The sequence below is a fragment of the Bos indicus genome, chromosome 13 (genome assembly GCF_029378745.1).
Source record: "Bos indicus isolate NIAB-ARS_2022 breed Sahiwal x Tharparkar chromosome 13, NIAB-ARS_B.indTharparkar_mat_pri_1.0, whole genome shotgun sequence".
In the NCBI taxonomy this organism is placed as follows: Eukaryota; Metazoa; Chordata; class Mammalia; order Artiodactyla; family Bovidae; genus Bos; species Bos indicus.
The window spans coordinates 11,300,350-11,321,487 of record NC_091772.1 but is presented as its reverse complement, the minus strand read 5'-3'; the positions used below and the strand labels follow the sequence as shown (position 1 = coordinate 11,321,487).

Genomic DNA, 21,138 nt, shown 5'->3' with positions numbered 1-21,138 from the left:
TATGCTCAGTTCATTAACTTGAGATGTCTGGTTTTTCCTTAAAAGTGAAAGTATAAAGTGAAGTTGCTCAGTCGTGTCTGACTCTTTGCGACCCCATGGACTGTAGCCTACCAGGCTCCTCTGTCCATGGGATTTTCCAGGCAATAGTACTGGAGTGGATTGCCATTTCCTTCTCCAGGGGATCTTCCCAACCCAGGGATTGAACCTGGGTCCCCCGCATTGTAGACAGACGCTTTACCGTCTGAGCCACCAGGGCAGTCATGTTTTGTTTTTGCAATGACTCATGTATTCTGGCTCCTCCCTTACCTCTTTGGAACAGTCCTTCAGAGCTAGCTGAGACGCACTTCCCAGGCTTAGGTCCTCAGCCTATCCACTGAATAAAACTTGAAGTCTCAAGTTCAGGTTGTGCGACCCTAGGAAGGGGAGGAAACACACTTCTGATGGACTATATTTTCATGGTAAATTTAGAGGAACAACCAAGTACTGACTGTGAAAGAAAAGTGGCTGGTTCAGAAACGAGCATGGAAAAGAGCTGGAATATTTTACAGTGATTAGAAAGGTGATGAGAAGATCACGTGGCATCCCACCAATCCTCTTCCTTATGACATGCATTGGGCCCTTCTGGTGAGTACTTAACACTCACAGTAAAGATTTGTATTATACCTATTGCATGTGTATGGGCTCTCAGGCATCATGCTGAGCATCTTTAGGAGTAATTTCAACCCTCTTGACAGCCTTTATGGCAGGAGTGAAGCCATCCCCGTCCTGTAGGTGAGCACATGCAAAGAAAGAAAGATGGACTTGGAGGCTTGACAGGCCACCTGTCCTAGTGTGCACCCTGGGCAATGATGATCAGAATCACTGTTGATGAAATTAGTATTAAATTAGGTGTGTGTGCAAGAGCCTAAACCGTCATAGAATATGGACACTGCTGAGCTAACAACTGATCTGTAGTCGTGTGATAGGAGTTCACCTTCTCTCTTCCCCCAAGGAAGATGGAGACTTGCGCCACAGAAGCAGGAATTCCTGTTAACTTCTGCTGCTAGGCAGGTAGCACAAATGTGTGGTGTGTGTTTAAATAAATGAGGACGGGGAGGGGTGTGGGGGTGGTGTGCGACAGTAGCCCAGACCCGTATTCCAGTAAGGGTTACCTTCAGACGCAGCCTCACCCTAACATGAGGTGTGGGCCATATGCCATGAGTCTGTGACTCCTGGGGACACAGGTTTAAAAGATGCTACAATCTATTGGCCTCCTGCTTATTATATGACTTTGGCAAAATCACACCGAGTGGAACCAAACCCCGGGGCTCAGAGGCCGTGCTGTGATAGGCTGGCTAAAGTGTGTGAAGTTCTGAGCAGTTCTTGGGTTTTTCCTGCATGAACAATTCCTACTCATGCAACGAGCCAGTGGCGAGGGGAGCTGTAAGATGACAGTATGGCAGATAATGAGGACTTGGGGCATTCCCATTGGCATAGATCAGAGTGCACTTTTGAAGGCATTGATTAATGAAGATGCGTGTCCCTCATGACGTGAGGCCAGGATCACACGGCTTGTCTGCAGGTGTACGGGAAGATGGGAACCCAGGAGACAGCGAAGGTGGACTGGGCTCAGTCTCCCCTTTATCCCAGGTATGACCCCCAGAGGATAGAAATAGCCTTTCCAGGCTCAGGCTGGAAATCCTGCAGTCTCCCTGCTCCAAAAGAAACACACATCACTTTGCTGCTGTGGCTGAACTACTGCTCATCTTTATTGAAAAGGCAGAACATAACTCATCTGAAGAGACCCAGCTTCCACAGTGCTCCAGACGCTGGCTGTAAATCACCCGTGGGTGGCAGTGAAACTACAGAATGGAACGTCCCTGGGAAGAAGAAACCAGAAGACACATCTCCTGTTGTACCAGACTGTGAAGACTATGACTAATAAAGTGCTGGCAGAAGCGTGGCAGTGAAGAGCCTTTGAGAGGTCCCCCTGCTGTGCAGACCAGGGCACCAACTTCTCCCCCAAGGCCATCACCTGCCACCAAGGGACACAAGGCTCACACCCCAGACAGTCTCCAAGAGCAAGGAAGACATGATGTTTCTAAAGGCAGTGGATGGAAATTTGAGCATTTCCAGTGGAGAGGATGGCACTATCAGGCCCTCCTGTATCTGGGGTGGTTACGGGGCAGGGAAGGGAAAGTGGTTGGTCTACAGGATCATTAGCAGAGGATAACCAAGGGGTGGGTGACTACTTAAACACACACCTGGGATCTGATCACATGTGGGTAAGTCAAGGGCTCAAGTGTTAGCACGGCAAATTGTAAGTAAAAGATATTCGCAATACCTCTCTCTCTAAAGGTTTCTTCCCAAAGAAGGTGAAGTGACCATACACAAAATCTACCGCGGTGAGAAGCGGGCCAACACTCAAGCACTACTGCTGGGGTCTGTCTGGACAGTCCAGGTCGGGGGAAAGCATTTGTGTAAAGAAGGCAGGATCGGGAGGCCTGCCACAAGCCCTTTCATGAGCAGAGCGCAGACGGTAAGGAGGCAAGGTCCTCAGGCCCCGGTAGGTAAAGAAATGTCTTTGCACAACAGAAGTTCACAGCATGTTGGGTCAGCTCACCTCGGAGAAGTGGAATTCGGAGAAGTTGGAACCAAGCACTGAGCAAACAGTAAGTTCAGATTTAGCCGTGGAAGTTGAGGCTCTTCCAACTTAGAAATGTGCTGTGATGAGACACGACAGGCCCATAAAGGCAGTTCCCCTTTAGGTTAAAGTGGCCCATGGGAGTCCCCTGGGACGCTGGGCAGCTGCTGTTGAACAGCAGGCATTATTCACCCCACTCGATTACCTCCACCCGACTCCTAGTTCCATTCCCTGACCTGTGATGGGCTCATTAAGTCTTAATGACACCAGAAGGTGCCACCACTTGCTTCTCAACACTCCAAGCTCAGGGTGGTCCTGCCACTCAGAACTGAGACCATACTGCCTTTCCTTGAAAATGGAGGCTGAACCCCTTGAGTCCTTGTGCCCCTAGAGAGATTCTGAAATGTTCTTTCCCTAATAAGTGCACTTTCCCAGCTGCTCCTCGATGCCAGGGTCAGGCCCCAGGCACACGGGAGGGCAGGAATTGGGCAGCCAAGGAGACAGGAGACTTGCCCTGTAAACCCAGTAGCCGCTACCAAATGCAGAGTAAAAACGTCATCTACGAGGGTTCTTGAGCTATGTGCGCGTACAAGTCCTGCCTCCCTTTCCACACCCTGGGAAGGGCCCCGCCTGGGACCAGGGGAGGCCTGCGCTCCATGCCCGCTAACCCCGCAGGTAGGGGGCACCCGCGGGCTCGCGGCCCAGCGCGTTGATGTGTGGGAGCGCGCCCGCCGCTGCCGCCAGCTTCTCGCTCAGCTTGCGGTTCAGCAGCTCCAGGTGGCGGCCGTTCTTCCGCGCCTGCCGCAGGGATCGCTTGACCTTCTTCACCCGCTCCCGCAGCTGCTTGTTCCGCTTCTCCAGGGTAGCGACCTTCTGCTGCAGCTTCTTGACGTGGTCCTCCTCCTCAAACAGGGCCTTCTGCACCGAGGAACACATGAGCTGGGGAGGAAACGTGAGGTTGGGAGAGAGAGAGGCAGGTAAGTTTCAGAAACCTCCCCAGGTAAGCTTCCTGGGGTTGCCAGCCCCAAGGCACAGGCCTCCTGTCACTAATGGCCTGACCCCGGAATAAGGCCAGCCCTCATACCCCTTTTTGCTTCCCCGCTGTGGACCGCACTGCAGAGCCCGGCTCTTGCTTTCTGTGTTGGGTACCTAGATGCTTTTGCTGTAAAAAGATGCTCCATGGATTGTCTTACGTGCTTATCCATTTGCATCCTGTCTCTCCCCTGTTGGAGCAGTCAGTCTTCACCTTGTGCTCTCCTCTGTCAGCGCTTTTACCTGTGCAGTTCCAATCTGTCTAGAACATTTTTCAGGAAAGCCAAAGCTTGAGGATCACCTAGGGAAACTTGGTGGGCCTTCAGCATATTTCCACCACAGAGCTTTGCTGGCACCAAGGTGCAAATACCCTCATTCTGGAGATCTTTCTAGTCGCTGTGGAATGGACTGCAAGTGAGCGCCTCTTTTGAAAAATAGAGTTTGTTTCTTACCTAAGACCCTTTGGTTTCTTACAGGAAAAAAAAAAAAATTCTAAATATTTGTCACTCTAGCAAAAAGGACAGCTCTAGTGACCCAAAAGAACAAAACCTAAAATAGAAAAATGCACAGAGAATATGGATGGTCTACAGGAAAGGTAGTATACAGGAAAAGCTTAACCCTACTCTTAAGAAGGTAAATGCAAAGTAGATCCACAATGGATTGATTTCTTTCAACAAAATGAAATTTCAATTTTATCCTTTGGTAAAATCAGAGTCCGTATTTGGGGAAATAGGCATTCTCATATACTGCAGGTGGAGAGTAAACTCCTATAAAGGACAATCTGGCTGTATCAAAATGAAGACTGCATGTAGCCTTGATGTAGTCATTCTGAGGCTTCATCTGATAGAAACACTCCCACATGTGCAAAAATACATATTATATATCATCTAGAATAATTATAATTCTGATAAATATCTAATAATATAGTAATTGTATTAAACACACACAGAAACCAACACTGTTATAAGAAGGCTGAAGAATGATATTAGCATCGTGACTGCATAAGACATCCCTCTCCCCTGCCCCAACAAAAAAAATTGGCATCTATCTGTGAACAAAAGTGACTTTAGAACTATGATCCACCAGGGGACCCAGGAGGAGTCTTGCCCACCCATGCATCTCTGCACACCACCTTCTGATTGCTTGCTCGTCTCTGTCTAGTATTCTGTTGTGTCCACAGAACCAATATTTCCCTGCATATGCAATTTGTATGTTTATAAGTGAAAATGTTAATACATTGTTGTTAATCTTGAAGCATTAAAAAAGACACCAGTCCTGGCTATGGACACTGCAATGGTCCCCGATTTTCACCAGACCCTCTCGGGCAAAGGACCTCAACAGGGGTTTCTCCAAAGAAGACATACAGGTGGCCAACTGGTATGTGGAAGGTGCTGGACACCACTAATCGTCAGGAAAACACAAATCACAACCACCATGAGGAGCAGGCAAGCAAGGGAACCTGTCTGTCCTCCCTCCCAACTTCTTGCCAGGCCTCTGATCAGTTTCTATTGATTAAGGAGGCCAAGAGCCCTGGTTGGTACACGTTGTGGCACTCAGTGTGTCCCCTTCTGGGGAGAGTTTCTGGGCACCCCTGGGACCACTGAACACGTCACCCACAGGAAGCAAAGAGGCCACCTGAACCTCTCATTTTAGTGTCACCGCGTTTGGTAAATCTGCCTTCCTGGGGCCTCAGGACCCTTATTCAGGCAATGCTTCCCACCCCCGAACTCTCTCTACTTCTCTCTCTGTCCTCTCCTCCTGAGAGAGCAGGTCCAGCATCGCCCCTCTCAGTCTGTGAGACCGGCCCACTCTGGCCAGCAGTGGCAGGAGAGGCTCTCCTCACGCCATGCAGACCCTGTCCCGTGGGCTCTCCCTGACCAGAGATTTATGACAGACGTTCAGACCTCATCTTGTGTAGTAGAGGGAAATTCAGTCCTTCCAACATTCTTACCAAGAAAAATCCCGCTGGCAACAGGCTGGAGTGGCAGATCTCTATACATGGGTGTATGCATGGGTAAGACTCCCACCTGCAGGCTGGGGACCCACAGACAACATACAAGTGGCTGGTTCCAGGGCTTGATCACCTCGGTGGGCAGTGGACAGGGTGCTTGCTTCCTCCTTCACTGGCCCTTTCTGGAAGCAGGCAGGTTGGCTGAAGCAGCAATGTCCTTCATTTCAGTCTTTTCTGTCCCTCCTGTCTTTACCTCTCCTCCCTTGGTCCTCACCCCTGCACGCCCATCCCCTTTACCCTGAAGACTTCTTCCTTATCTGTTTTGTGATTGGTATCTTTGTGATGTAGATTTGTCTGTCCATCTATTCCTGCCAGCCTTGTGAGCACAGTGGAGCTCTTCAGCCTTGAAACACAACCCACACTGCCTGAGACTCCAACTTGGGTTATTTAGTGGGATTTTAAAGAAAAAGAAAAGAGAGACACTTGCATCTCTCTCTCTCCTATGTCACTATTCTGCCTGGGCTCTCAGGAATTACCTGATTCATCTGTGATCCTCCAGAGTAAGGGGGGAAAATGGCCATTTTTTAATGGATAAAGATGTGTTACAAATATATATAATGGAATATTATTCAGCCGTAAAAAATCATATTAATGCATATATGTGGGATTTAGAAAAAGGTACAGATGAATCTATTTGTAGGGCAGGAATACAAACAGAACAGACAAACTGACTTGTGGACACATTATAAGTGCCTGGTGACCTGTGATGACCTAGACAGGTGGGGAAACATTGTATAACTATGGTGATCCACATTTGTAAAGAAGTTATCCCTCCAATAAAAAAAATAAATGTAAAGAATGGTGCACAAAGTTCCCAAGTTACACTCAGGTCTCACTGTGACTTCCTTGTCTCCCTCCTCTCTTTCCTTCACACACATGAGAAATGTCATATTAACACATGTATGTAACATCTAGAAAGATGGTATAGATTCTCTTCTTTGCAAAACAGAAATAGGGAACCAATCTATACACACCGAGCAGGAAAAGAAGAGGTGCTTTGGGAGACTGGGATCAACATATGTACACTATTAATACTGTATATAAACTAGATAACTAATGAGCACCAACTGTATATGGAAGGAACTCCAAAAGAGAGTGGATATATATATACATATACCTGATCCACTTTGCTGTACATTAGGAACTAATACAACATTGTAAAGTGACTCTACTCCAATATAAATTAATTAAAAACACAGGCTCTTGGCAGAACGTCAGTGTACCCCTGAGACATCAACACCCTTCACAGGCATCCCTCAGAGCCAGGGCCCAGCTGTTCCCCACTCTTCTTCTTCTTTTAGGCATTCAGTCGTGTCCAACTCTGCGACCCCCAAGGACAGGAGCACACCAGGCTTCCTGGTCATTCCCTAGTCTAAAGACCACCCTGACAATGGCCTGGAGAAACTAAGATGTAGCACAGAAACAGCTAGAAGTGTGTGTGGGGTCGGGGGGTCGTTATTAAGACAGGATGAATAGAATGACTACAGCTCCTTGGTCAGGGTGTCGCTCTTGATCCCACGGCCTCCCTTTGACATGGGTAGGGTCCGAGTTGGAGCAGAACGATGTAGGAGGACTCTGGGACCTTCCTATTGAGGAACTGTATCCATGTTACTGCCTACATGCATATGTATAGAATCCATATGCAACAGAGAATCGCCTCTAGATGATACATGTCTGTTCATTCCAGCAAGAAGCATTTATTACACCATGCCTGGCACTGCATGTCACAAAGTTCTTCCTGAATTATTCTGCCACTAAGCTCTGTATCTAATAAACAAAAAGACAGTACATTAAAAATTACTGTTTCAGGGCAGCAGACACACAGGCTCACTGAGAGGAGCCTTGCCTTCGCAGCTGTTTTCAATTTAAATAACCTAACCTATAAAGACAAAGTGTACTTTCTGAAATGTTAAAAATGAGGCAAGTCCCAAAGTGGCAACACTGATCAACAACTTGCCTTTTTAATATTTCCCTTCCGTTCTTGAGATTCAAAACAGGGGAAAAAGGAGGAAATTAAAACCAAGAACAGAGGTCAACAGACTATGGCTCATGGACCCGATGTGGCCCACCACCCATTTTTGTGAATAAAGTTTTATTGGAACACACTGCCACAGTCTTTTGTTTACACACAGTCTGTGGTTCCTTTCCTCTACAGTGGCAGAGATGCGGAGCCTCAACACAGACTGTGTGATCCAAAAAGCCTAAAATTGTACCTGGCCCTTTATAGGAGAAAATTCTGGAACCCTCGTCTTGAGAGGCGCTCAAGGCAAATCGAGATGCAAAGGTAACAGTTGACAACTGGATGAATTTGGAGGGAAAACAGACAAGGAGTGTGGATGAGTGCAAAGGATGAAAATAGCATCGGGTCCCACAGTCTGCCATGACCCTCAATGCCCACCCCACATTCTTTTCACACCACTTTCAAACACCAAAGTGCGAGCACTACTTTGGGCAGCCAGCTCAAGTTCTCAGGGATTCTCTCAACAGACTGCTGCCGGTTTCACACCTCTGGATGGACGTTCGCAAAACAGCTCTTTCCAAAATGGTTAACACACTGTTTCTAAAGTGATTCCCCATGGACACTGGAAAGATAAGCTTTCTGGAACCTACCACGCACTGCCCAGGAGCATCCACTCTCGGTGAGAGGTGCTCTGAAGTGGGTCACTGGTCACACGATTCGTCAGTTCCGCAAAGCTTACACTGCCTTGTGTCTTCTGACCCAGTCAAGGCCAGAGGCCAAGATGCTTCCTTTTTCTGTGTGAAGCAGGAAACTCCGGGGGGCGTTGATGGCGAGCCCACCAGGCTTCAACCCGAGTTCTCTCCAGTTCGCTCGGGCCCTGTCTATCCATTCTATCATTGTTTTTAAACATCGTAGAGTGCGGCAAGGAGGCGAGTAGCAGAGCCCAGGCAAAGCAGAGCGGCTTCCTAAAGGACTGGACAGTAGTAATTTGGATGATACCCAGCGCTAAAGAGAAAACTCTCAAGCCGCAGGAGTGACAACAGGGCAGTTCTACCGTGGACTCTCTGGAGAAGCAACCTGAGGTTCCCATGACTCTGACTTGGCGCCCGGTCCTCTGCTCCACCTCAAGTCAAATGCCGTTGTCCCCCTGTGCCAGGAGCCCAGGAGAAGGCAGAGCTCACGCCCAGACAGGCTTCGTGGAGGACGGGCAGCAGAGGTGGGGGCGGAGCTGGAGCAGGGTGCTCTTCCCACGGACGAGCGGCACTGGCTCCGCGGCTCCCCGCCCCACCAGACACGCCGCAGGATCCGCAGGATCCGGCATCCCGAGCTTCAGAACCAAGCACCACTGGGACAGCATCCTGGCTGCCCCATCTGACTGCGGGGCGTCAATGCAGCTGCCTCAGCACCGCCCACTCCTCATTCATACAACAGGAACAGTGACGTCTCCACTACTACAGACTCTGAAGATGAAAGGTTAATAGGAACTTCCCTGGTGGTCCAGTGGCTAAGACAATCTGCTCCCAGTGCAGGAGGGGCCCGGTTTGATTCCTGGTCAGGGAACTAGATCCCACATCCACAACCAAGACCTGGCAAAGCCAAATATTTTAAAAGTAAAATCAGATAATAGATGTAAAGCATTTGACATTGCACCTGACATACAGTGACCACAGCTTATGAATCTTTATGACTGTTACGCATCCTGAACTTTCCTGATTGATCTACTCCTCCACACCCGGCTCCCTCAGTTATCCCTCAAGTTACCGATGCCTCTGCACTCCTGCTTAGGAAACCTGCACTAACTACCCCACAAACCCTGAGACAATTCTTATTCTCCAAGGGTCCAGGTCACCTCCTCTGTGAATCCTTCCCTGATTTCTCCAGAAAGAGCCATGTCATCTTTCCCCAAGTCCATTGTCGAGTTTATCACACTGTGAGTCTAACTCTCTCCTGGACAGTCAAAGCCACTCAAGTGAAGGGCTCCATCTTTTCATCTTTGTATCTAGCACCTGTCATGGAGTAAAGCCCTTAATGAATGAAGGGATGCAGGTTGAAACAGAATCAAGTTCAGTGATTTAAAAGTGGGCAACGAACAGAGCAGCAGGAACGACCTTTGCAAAGTGGGTACTGGGTTCCACATGGCCCTTGTGAAGTCCTGTCCCAAGTCCGTCCGACTCCCTGTTGCAGTAAGAGCAGGAACTGGCTTTAAGGATCCCTGAAGTTCATGCATTTTTTTTTCTGATTCCCTCCCAGGCCCGGCTGACCAGGTTGTCTTGGACATCCCATACCAAACCCACAAGAGTTGTAGGACATGATGGAGATGAGAAAAGACTGAATTTCCAAGGGGAGATGCTAGGTTATAGGAACCCAGGTAAATTTGGGAGATGGCACACATTTCATAAAGACCCCAGAAATGGTGGAAGAAGCAGACAGAGTCTTAAAAGGCCAGTGCTCAACTCCTGAATAGACCACAGTTAAAACTAGGAAAGATGGTACTGCTTCGGGTCCATTCCCTGCCACCACAGAGAGGGAAGTTTGCCAGTTCAGTTACAGAGAAATAAAGTCAGATCTCCCAATAAATGCACTTAGAAAGCACTGCCAAAGTGAAGTCCACATAATGCTCATCTCATGAGATGCTCACATGGGGACAAATGGAGTTTTTCTTTGTCACATAAATTTCAGAAATTCTGCATATTGTGTGTTCCTCTTTGATGTGATACACATTAACCTATTAACCATACTCACTGGTCCTGTATTAACTCAACCTCTATAACTACACCCAGTCTCTCTTGGCTGTGGCAGAACCCTCCCACAGGCAACAACAACTGATTTCAAGGGTGAGGGTTTCCCATCTCTAGGCCTGGAGGAGGCCAGACCCCCTAGCTAGTCCACTCAGCTGTGAGCCAGGAAATACTACCCACTCAATTACATGCATGTAGACCTCAATGATGGGAACTGAACTTGTCTCATTCTGTGGCATTCCAGTCTCGGTTCTCAGCTTCTTGTGGGGGAATCTGCATCTCTCCACGGAGTCCTGCAAACACCATTTTCCACTGTGATGGAGGGATGATTGGGAAGCACGAGGTCATGGAACACTGATTCCAACCCCTGAGGCTTTTCTGGACCTACCAAGGGAGGTAAAGCTGAAATCACAGATCCTAGGATGAGAAGGCAGCGAGCAGCTCTCCTTCAGTTCCCAGCACCTTCCATGGTGCAAGGAAGAAAAGATCCAGGGAAAGCAGGAAGAAGAGTACGATCGTTTAGGTTCCAGAAACTCACTCCAGACAGTTGGCATCACAGTAGAAACAGGGGCACCTCCATCTAGTCCCAGTTCTGCCAGCAATGAGTCAGTGACTGTGGTGAGTCACGGTCCTCCCTCAACCTCGGTCATAGCCTCAGAGACATCTTCCCAGGTCCTGTGCCTCTGAATGTTTGGTCAAAGCCTCCTTGGGCATTTCAGGCTCTCATTGGCCAGGGCTGGGGTTCTCTCCCATGAAAACAGTGGGAGGAAACAGACCCACGGTTGACTTGCCAATGCAGGGATTCTCTTCGGGGGCATGGGTGCCATTCCTGGTCACTGGGATCTCAGGGTTTATTTAAAGATCTGGCCGCTGGCCTTCTGATGTACATGCTCCGCCTCCATGGCATCTCAGGCTGTGGGAGAGGAAGGACAGGGCCTGCTGGTGTAGGTGCCTCCCCTAGAACCCAGCAGTTGACAGACGTGCTGCTACTGGGGATGGGGGCCAAGTTCATTCCTGCCACAGCCGCTGATTAGCTCCTTAAGCTCCAGGCCTTGGGTCACTGCTGTTGCCCAAGGAGACACACGCCAAGTTGAAGCTTCCACCTTGCCCTGTGGTCCTCTGAACTTGGTCCAAGATGACCTAAAGGCAGCCCCTCTGATCTCAGGACATCTGGGTGAGGCTGCTGAGAGCGGGAAGGCTGGACCATGGACCACCAGGGTCCACCAGGGAGGGGAAAGCTGAGAGCAGAAACTAGGCCCAGCAAGCCGCCTGCTCTGTCCTGCTCTCCCTCCAAAGGCGCTATCATCCTGACCCATCTTGGATCGAGGCTCGTCTCCCTGGGGCCTTTCACACCCACAGGTTTTGAGCATTCAGTGTCCAGCCCTTCTCCTAGAAGGAAAGGGCAGTTAAGGACCAGGCTCTACTTTTCCTCCTGATGCCTGGTGTGTTTTCCTGGCATCATCAGTACTGGCTAAAAAACCCAAAGGGTTCCCGCCACCCGCCCTGCCCAACTGGGGAATGTGACAGAGATTTATAAGTTGTGAGCGCACTCCTGTTTACTTCCCAGAGACTGATGACTTGTCCACATGCCACATCCAGGGCCTGAGTCAGCCCAGGGTCTGTTTGCTCTGGAGAATTTATCAAACCCAGATACAGGCTTTTCTGCTACTGAATCAAGACAGATAGCCTGGGAGCCGCCTGTCCTTAAAGGGGCAGAGCTGGGGATGGGATTCAGTGAGAGTTAGCTTCAAATCTGGCTCAGGCTGCATGGGTGTTTCTCCTTTCACAAAGTGGAGATTCGGATAATGGTGAGACTACATGGAGGCATGTGGGAAGCAGTTCATCCACTAGATGCTGACCATTATAATTACATACAGGCTCAGTCCCTAACCTCATGTCCCAGCATCAGTATTTTAATAGGTAAAAATATTACTGGAAAATCCTTAAACCACAGATGACAAACAGATACTCAAGCACAGTGATGTGTCTCTGCCAACTTTCAAGGGCCATCCTTCTAGCCTGATATGTGGCATAAGTCCTTGCAAACTTGAAAGTTTTCAATAACATGGCCAGGGCACATTTTACATGTGAAAGGCATTATAGAATCCTACCCACTCTGCATGGTTATGGCCAGACTCTATGACAAATGAAAAAGAAATATTAGCTGTGAGGAGAAAATTTTAAATATGCCTTAATTATTGTCCCATTATACAAACAACCAAAGTTACTCTTAGCCACCTCTTTAACAATTTGCTGTTCCATCTTTCTGAAATGCTGTTCCATGACTGGATAGCAGGTTACTTCTCCTCCTCCTGGTTCCTGTGGCACATCCTCAGATGTCTTTGCTTGCCACCCTCTAAGTAACCTCTCCTAATGACTATTGGCACCCTGCTCGTATCCCTAGTAGCACGATCAGTTGGCTAAATAATGGTTAATCTCTTTCTTCCACCAACTATGAAACAGGGGCTCTGTCTCTCACTTTTAACTGCTATTACCCCCTAGGGACTAATACAGTGCCTGGCATACAGTAAGTGCAAAAAAGAGTGTTGCCTGAAATGATGAATTACAAAACTATTACATGCTAAGTATTTTAAAAATTGGAAACTATTGAAAAACAGAAAGAAAAAAAAAGTCACCACTAAAAGTGACTTCTTTTACTGGTGTGATTTTTTTTTAACCCAGTTATAAATTACCCTGTATTTTCAATTTTGAATTTGGCTTTCTCAAGCTTTCATTTCATAAAAGCCTTACAGTCTGAGAGTTCCATTATTCTGATGGCTGAACCTATTTCACTATAAGATTACTCTTTAATTTATTTAGACACATTCCTTTGGTTGGGCATACAGGCTGTTTTTATACATTGTGCTACTGTAAATAATGTTCAAGAAAATAAAATGCCACATTTTTCTTCATTGGGATTATTTCTTTAGGGTTGACACTTGAAAGGGTAATTAGGTAATTACCTAATTAGGTAATTAGACTGGAAGCAAAGCACATTTCTAAGAATTTTTCTCTGTGTTGCTAAGTTGTTTTCCAAAAGTATTATACTGATTTAAGGTTTACATTTTCATATTCCACTTTTTAAAAAAAATTTATCTAGACTCTATTTGGGTATATGGTATGATGTGAGTACATAAATACATTTTTTTTCAAATAGCAAATTAATTATTCTCCCACATTTTGTTAAATACTCTTCCCTGGTGGCTCAGTAGCTGAGACTCCATGCTCCCTGTGCAGGGGGGCCCAGGTTCGATCCCTGGTCAGGGAACTAGATCCCACATGCTGCAGTTAAAGATCCCGCATGCCACAACTAAGACCCAGTGCAGCCTAATAAATATTTTTAAAAAACTACTCCTCCCTTTCGCATAGATTGTAGTACCTCCTTCTTCAGGATTCTGACTTAGACACTAAGATCTGATTGGACCGACTTTGTCCTGTTCAGCTATGGGGTAGTACACCAATCTCATGGGGCTTTTGTATTAAAAGTATATTACAAGATATGATCTTCCTTTTCAAAAATTTCTTGGCCAAACTTTTAAAATCCAGAAGGATTCTATACGGATCTTAAAACATTCTATGAATCCATACAGCTCTAAACATATTTTGAATAGATCAAAAACTACCGACTATTATTATCTAACTTTAAAAATTGCTTCAAAGTATATGCTTTTCTGACCCGTCTTCCTGCCCATTGTTTTTTCTTAAATAAACCCTTGATTCAACACTGTTTTATTCCTATTCAGGGAATAAAGCCATGAAAGTTTATGTTTCATTCTGGATTTAACCTATAAAAGTTATATGTTCCCTTCTTCTCATTACCTATCTGGAAAAATATGCATAGATGTTCCTAATGGGGATAACGAAGGATGGTCACAGAATTGTTTATAAGACTGACAAAACAGGAACAATTTTCATGCCTATCAGTAAGGGAAGGGCTAAATAAACTACAGCCTGCCCACCTGATGAAATACACACACAATTAAAAGGATAAAAATCTCTGACATATATTGTCAAGTAGGAAGCACCCTCCCTGGTTGCAGAACCATTCATATGTTATGATATCATTTATACCACATACATATAAAAAACCCACAAAACTGGTTTTTTCAAAGCCCACATACATGCTTGTGAAACCCTGTCAGAGGTTTGGAAGGTCACCTCCAGGGAGGGTCCTGGGACTCAGAGTGTAAAAGTGTTTTTTCCTGTAGTATTCAAACACTGTATTCACGTATGTTTCGCTCGTACAATGAGAAATCAATACCTGATTTTAAAGTCATACACTCTTCAAAGGGATGATCAGCTCTTGGGTGCACAGGTGGTCAACAATACTTAGCCCCATGGAGCCCCTGGGGCATCGGCCTCCCGGGGATGTGCTGTGACCGAGTCCCAGCCCCGCAGGACTCACAGAGACGCTGCAGTTGCCACTTTAGGTAAGAAAAGCCATGCTCTGGAAAGGGTTGGAGGAGCTTGATCAGGGTCAGACCAGCAGCCAGGGCATGGGTGACACTTGTACATGTCACCCCAGTATGAAGGAGCAGCTGCCAAACACGTGACCGACGGGAGACATAGGACAGAACCTGTCAGAACTAGCTCATGGCTTGGGAGGGGCTGTTACATACCCATGTGGCAAGATCCCCACTCTTGGGACTTGCTGGTCTCTAGATTCTGGTGTTGCAAACAGAACAATAACCACCCTTTATCCAGCATCCACGTGCCAGGCACCATACTACCACCCGTTTTGGATGCGTTCTCTCATTAAATTCTGACATTTGACCCCCAAGGTAGCTTGCACTATTTGTCCCATTTTAGAGACCAGAGAAAGAAGCTCAGACTGCGGAAGTGACTTGCCTAAAGCCCACACCCTCGTCTCTTCAAAGGCGGTGCCCTTTGCTCTTAAGCTCTGTAACAGAGCTCTTCAAATAAGGAGATTTCATTTGCAAACCAATAGCTCTAGAGGTTTCCTGGGGCCTGGCTTTCCTCTCTGGCCTTCCCTGACCCTCAGCCTCGCACATAAGGCCATTTTCCCTGAACCACCACCTTCCAACTACTCCCCCTCCTATTGCCCGCCCCCCCCAAAAAAAAAAAAATTGGGCAAACTACACATGATGACATTTGCTTGTGACACAGTGGTTTCAGTTACCAAAGAAGAAAACTGAAGACCAGCAATCCAGGTGCCTACCTCCTCCTCCCTGTTCCTAATCCCACTAGCAAGCAGTCAGTCTGGATATTCAATTTAAAATGAATTAAGGAAGCAACTTTAGTGAAGAAGGACGTCAGCGTGGCTTTTAAAATTTCACAGTTAATGAACATCAAATTCCATTCCAGTCCCTGAGAAGGTGACCTTTTGACGCATAAACTTTATACATCCTCTGTGGCCAGAGCTGCCTTTGTGCTGGGATCCCGTCCCCAGGGCTGGGCGTGCATGTCTGCTGTGAGGTCAGCCCAGAGCGGGCAGCCAGCCCCTCATGCACCCTCTGATAGAGCTGGAAGGCAGGAAGCCCTGCCCACTGATAGACTTGACTGATCAGGGGAAAAGTCAGGCCTTATTCTTTATTTCAAATAATTTTTTAAATTGTGGTAACGTACACAGAGGGCATCCCTGGTGGCTCAGTGATAAAGAATCCACCTGCAATGCAGAAGGGTTGGGAAGATCCCCTGGAGGAGGGCATGGCAACCCACTCCAGTATTCTTGCCTGGAGAATCCCATGGACAGAAGAGCCTGGTGGGCTATGGTCCGTAGGGTCAGAAAGAGTCAGACATGACTTAGCAACTGAACAATGACAACATACACAGAACACAAAATGTACCTTCATGTAGCCAAGTTTATGTGCGCAGCTCCATGGCATCAAGTGCACTGATGCCCCCATGGTCTTCCATCTCCAGGCCTCACCTCTGGGCTCCCTAAGGGTTTCCACCCCACCCTACCTTCCCCGACATCTGTTCCACTTCTGCCCTCACACACTGGCCTCCACTCCTCCAGGTGGTGATCGCTTTCTGCAGAGGCACCATGCTGGGGGATGAAGCCTGCTCTGCGACTACCCACGTGGCACAGGCTCCCGAGGGGCCCCACTCTGACAGCCTCTGGGGTTCCTTGCAGACTCAGGCTGGACCTCCCTGCCTGGAAGCCTCAGGATCTGCCCCTTGGACAGCCCAGGATCCACCCCTTCTCTCTCCAGGCTTCTCCGTGTCAGGAGATGCTTCAGAAAAATGTTACAATCCCACACCTCCTTGGGCAGCCAGGTGGTCCTGGGCAGGTGGCCAAACCTCAAGGAGCCCACACACCCTTCTACAGAATAGGCCCCATATCTAACTGCCAGGGTGGATGTGAGGACTGAAGAAGAGCCGTGTCAAGGGCCTGGCAGCAGGAAAGCTCTGTTAGATGCCAACACTCTCCTTCCATGGGTGGTGCCAGCTCCTACTGCTAACCACCCCAGCGCCCTCTGTCTCTACCACACTCCTTCTCGTCCTCACTTCCTCTTCCCACCACACCCCCATTCACCCACTCCTCACTCTCTGCCATCGACTGGAATCCAGAAAGTTTGTATTATCCCACTACGCGGTAGAAAGAGAGAGGCTTGTCCTCCACTGTCTGAATGCCAAGGAGCCTCTGTTTCTAACATCTTCTCTTGGCTGAGTCTGGCAGAAAAAAATGCTCGCTTAAAAAGAGATGTCTCCTCTCAAGCAGGGAACGTACAGAAAGAGATGGTTCCCTAAATGCCAGTTTACAGCCTGGAGGGGGAGCCCAGAGCCTCCTGGGCTCAGAAAACACACTCTTGTCCTGATGCTTACCAAATGTTTGATCCATAGATACAAGACATCCCTTCCTTCCCTTCCCCTTTGTGAGTGAAAGAAAGACAATCCCTTTTAGATGTGAAGAATAAATCACTTATTTCTAAAAGTCACTGTGGGGGGAAGAGATCATCTGCAGGCTTTGAAAGTCTTAAACACAGGAAAAAAAACTGAGTAGACAAACCAGACTGGAATGGGCTTCCACAGACATCCCCCAGGCCCGTCTGTAACTTTAATCTCCTAGAAGAGAAAGTAATCTGATTGTTCCTCTGCTTGGGAAGTACATGCCAGGACACTTGGATTACATCACTTCTCTGCCCAGAAAGCTTCAAAGGCAACCAGAGCCCACCAGGAGGTGGTCCTCATTTAGTTTGCTGACTTGTCATCATGAAGCACTAAATTACAGGCACACTGAACTAGTCGTACTGTTTCCCGAACAAACCCCAACCATCACTTCTAGACTATTCTCAATGCTTTCTTTACCTGGCCTGTCTCAGGCCACCCTCTCTCAGGCCAGACTCTGATGCCACCTTCACAAAGCCTTTCCTATCCCTCGACTGCATGGAGTCCACCCTCCTTGGCCTCCCATGGTGCTTGGAACCTCCCTTTTTGCATTCCTCTTGCAGAGGCAAGAATTAAAACCAACTTCATGAAATCTTATATAGTTCAAAGATGGGTCCACCCTAGAGATACATCATGGTCGTGTACATACTTGTCTTCACCTCCATGCTTGATGATGCAACTTTGAAGGCAACACCTGTGTCTGCCTCCTGGTCTCCATCACTCAGCACCCCTGCTCCATGCCTAGAACTCTTCAGGTACTCAGTAAACATCAGTCTACTAAGCTTTGCAAGTTGATGACACTTCTCTAAGCATACAGTCTGTGGAGACAACCTTCTCTCCATGTGGATCTTTGCAAATGTAGATAAGGAACCTGAACTCAGCAATGCACACATCCCGGCAGAATGGCTGCACTCTGCAGTGAAACCAAAGGAAAGTAGAATTTTCTCTCTGTGATAGATTGGTGACACACTAGGTCTGGTCTGAGATTCATCCGTGAGTTCAATTCTGTACCCTGAAGGAGACAGGTCTCAGACGAGGCAGAATTCTTATCACCTCAATTCCTGCTTGAAGCATCTTGTGTTATTAGCTTAGACTATGCACATTTCCAGGTGAAGCTCTGAGTTTTTAGAGCCCTTCCCAATCTCCCAGAAAACTGTAGGGCAAAGAGCTATTCCCTATTTCCTACTCTGTCTTGAAACCACCTCACCATAGAGTGTGATTTAAGACACAGAAAGCACTGCATTAGGCTGCAGACTTTCGAGCACCAGTGAGCTCATTAGGCTCTTCTGCTCTGTTTCAGGAAATCCTACGCTTGTGGGTTGAAGTAGAAATCCTAGAATGCCTTCCGAAGTGAAAATTCGTTGCCAAAACAGAATTTATAACTGTTGCCATGGCAGCGAAACCTGTCATGTTTTACTCAGCCTAACAATATCTAAACTCTGATGTTCTGAGAACAGGTGAAGTGGAACGGCTAAGTGCGATCTCCATAGGGGCCTGGGGTAAGATCCATTTTCCCGCTCTTAACCCGCTGTGCCTCTGTGTGGCCCTCTAGACACCCTGACTTCTCCCCCTGAGTGTCCCTGCGGGAACACAGCTTTTAAACTGGGGGATGCAGGCCACAGCTTCTGCTTTTCTACCATGTTCTTTGTGCATATGTGTATCTGTGTTAGGCTCCCAAAAATATGTGGTCAGTGTGGGTCTCCTGAGTGTGGGGGACCACGGAGAAGAGCAGGAAGGAACAGGCAAAGAGGAGTTGGAGATTTTCAAGGGAGACTTGCAGTTCCCCAAGGTGGGGACCGGATGTGACATGGTGAACAGCCCCTGGGTATTACTGAGCACAAGGGGAGAGGATGCAGTAAGTCTGAAGTTCTAGAAGCTTCTGTGTGCTGAAGGAGAGGGAGCCACCCATACCATTCATGGGTGAAGGTAGGTTTGGTGAGCAGAGATGGTCTGAATGAAACACAGGGTCCCAGGAGAACCCATCTGGGGAGCAAGAGACCTCGGTCAGAGCAGTGGGTCTCCATCAGGAAGCAGGGAAGGCAATTCCAGAAAGGAGAGTGAGCAGCAACGCCTGTAGAGATGCCTTGAAATGCCGAGAAGTCCCGCTAGTGGGAGGCCTGTTAAGGTCGCCAAATGAGGGTGTCCTCTTCGCCTGTTTGGCTTATGTTTGTCAAATGTTTGGCAAAATAGGTGACCGGCCCTAGTCAAAAAGTCATCCAGATGGCCTTTCCCCTCTTTAAGGTCCTTGAGGGCCCACTAATGAATCAAGAGTAATTTCAAAACTCAGCCCCACTGAATCACATGTTTCGAGCTCCTGCAGGCAAGCTCTTGCCCAGTAAAGGCAAATGCCTCTGACACGTGGCCTCCAGGGAAGAATGTGCCTGGCATCCAGCTCACTTGATTTTCCAGCACAGCTACCTACCACAAAGGCAAACATGCCTATGTGCCTTGTAGCAGAATAGGACATAAACAGTTTCAACTCTTGCTTCTGGAGTGGCACAGAATAAAGCCCTTTCCTCTTCTCCAAGGTAACATGCCAAAGGTTTGTATCAATGCTACACAAGTCCAAGCCTTCTTTAAGTTCTCTCCATCTGAGAGTATTCTCCCATTACACTTTTCAAGACCCCTTGTGCTCTGACTCTGCATCTCAAGAAGCCCTCCAATCCATCCATCCATCCATCCAACATGTGATGTCCAGAGCAGAGCACTGTGCTTAAGAGGTGTTCTAACCAGGGCTGTTAAAGCCCAAAGCTTATGTAGGAGGCAAGAAGGAGAAGGGAGAGGAAGAGCTGGGACTCTTATAAGGAAGTTCACTAGGGTAGAATAGGCTGTGGAGGCCTTCACAGGCTGTAGAAGGAGAATCTGCAGGTACGGTTGGGTGTTTGTGGTGCTGGGCTGAACAGAGAGGTTGGGCAGTGATAGAGAAGGTCAACTGGACCTGGTGATGCATCTGTTCCAGTCCTGGTCTATGACACTGGGCAGGGTAGAAACAGGTGGACCATCAGGAGTAGAAACCAAAAACAAGAACATCAATTCATATCAATCCTTACTATGGACCAGAGAACACAGAGTATGAAGACAGCTGTGAATAAGTGACAGAAGGCTGGTCTCTACGCCACACACTGGGCTGTATGTAACTGGTAGTGGTCGTTAATTTCTGAATCCAGGCAATTGACATAACCCTAAGATCCACTGAATGGAATACCAAAACCATGTACTTAAAGCCATTAACATATCTTTCATGTATACCAAGAACTGTGGCTGAATGGAACCGAAGGGTGGCAGGCAACAGTAGCCTTAGCTACGAGGTCCAGCGAAAGGAAGACAGGACAGACATGATGCCCTCTCCAGGGCGCCTCATTGGTGATGCACCGGAGTGGCGATCCAGCAGTACTCTTTCCAAGACTGTGATGTGAATTCTGCACCTGCCCATACTCTCTCTGCTCTGCATCCTGTTTTTCTATTAATGTGGACACAAAGATCAAATCACATGTAAGACACAGAAAATGATAAATAGCAAGAGGGTACAACTCAACTATTAAATATGAATGAACTAAGCAGTAATTAAAAGGACAGAGATGACCTAACTGGATGGAAAAGTAAGACCCAACTACATGCTATTTATAAGAAATAAAATTTAAATAAAAAGACACAACTAGGTTGAAAGAGAAAAGGTAGAAACTAATATATCATGGAAATATACAGCAAAAGAAATCTGGTGTGGCCACTCTGATATCAGGCAAAGTAGATTTCAGCACGTGGTGTCCATTACTTGAGATAATAGAGGATATTTTACCAAGGGTCAACTCATCAGGAAAACATTATAGTCATACATATTTTTATCCCTAAAACAAAAAGTGTAGGAAATAAACTCAGGGAACATTTCTTTAATGGTGTGGGGCATTAGAAAGATAAATAAAAT

The 21,138-nt window shown here is 47.4% G+C and overlaps 1 protein-coding gene across 1 annotated transcript in view; it reads right to left on the bottom strand.

Annotated features, from left to right (window-relative positions):
• Positions 1-1,724: 1,724 nt before the first annotated feature.
• The window catches only part of CCDC3 (coiled-coil domain containing 3), a 92,719-nt gene continuing 73,305 nt past the window's right edge, over positions 1,725-21,138 (bottom strand). Inside the window, exon 3 of the mRNA XM_070800721.1 lies at positions 1,725-3,562. Coding sequence (XP_070656822.1) covers positions 3,287-3,562 — 276 coding nt within the window. The 3' untranslated portion in view covers positions 1,725-3,286. The remainder of the gene's footprint in view (positions 3,563-21,138) is intronic.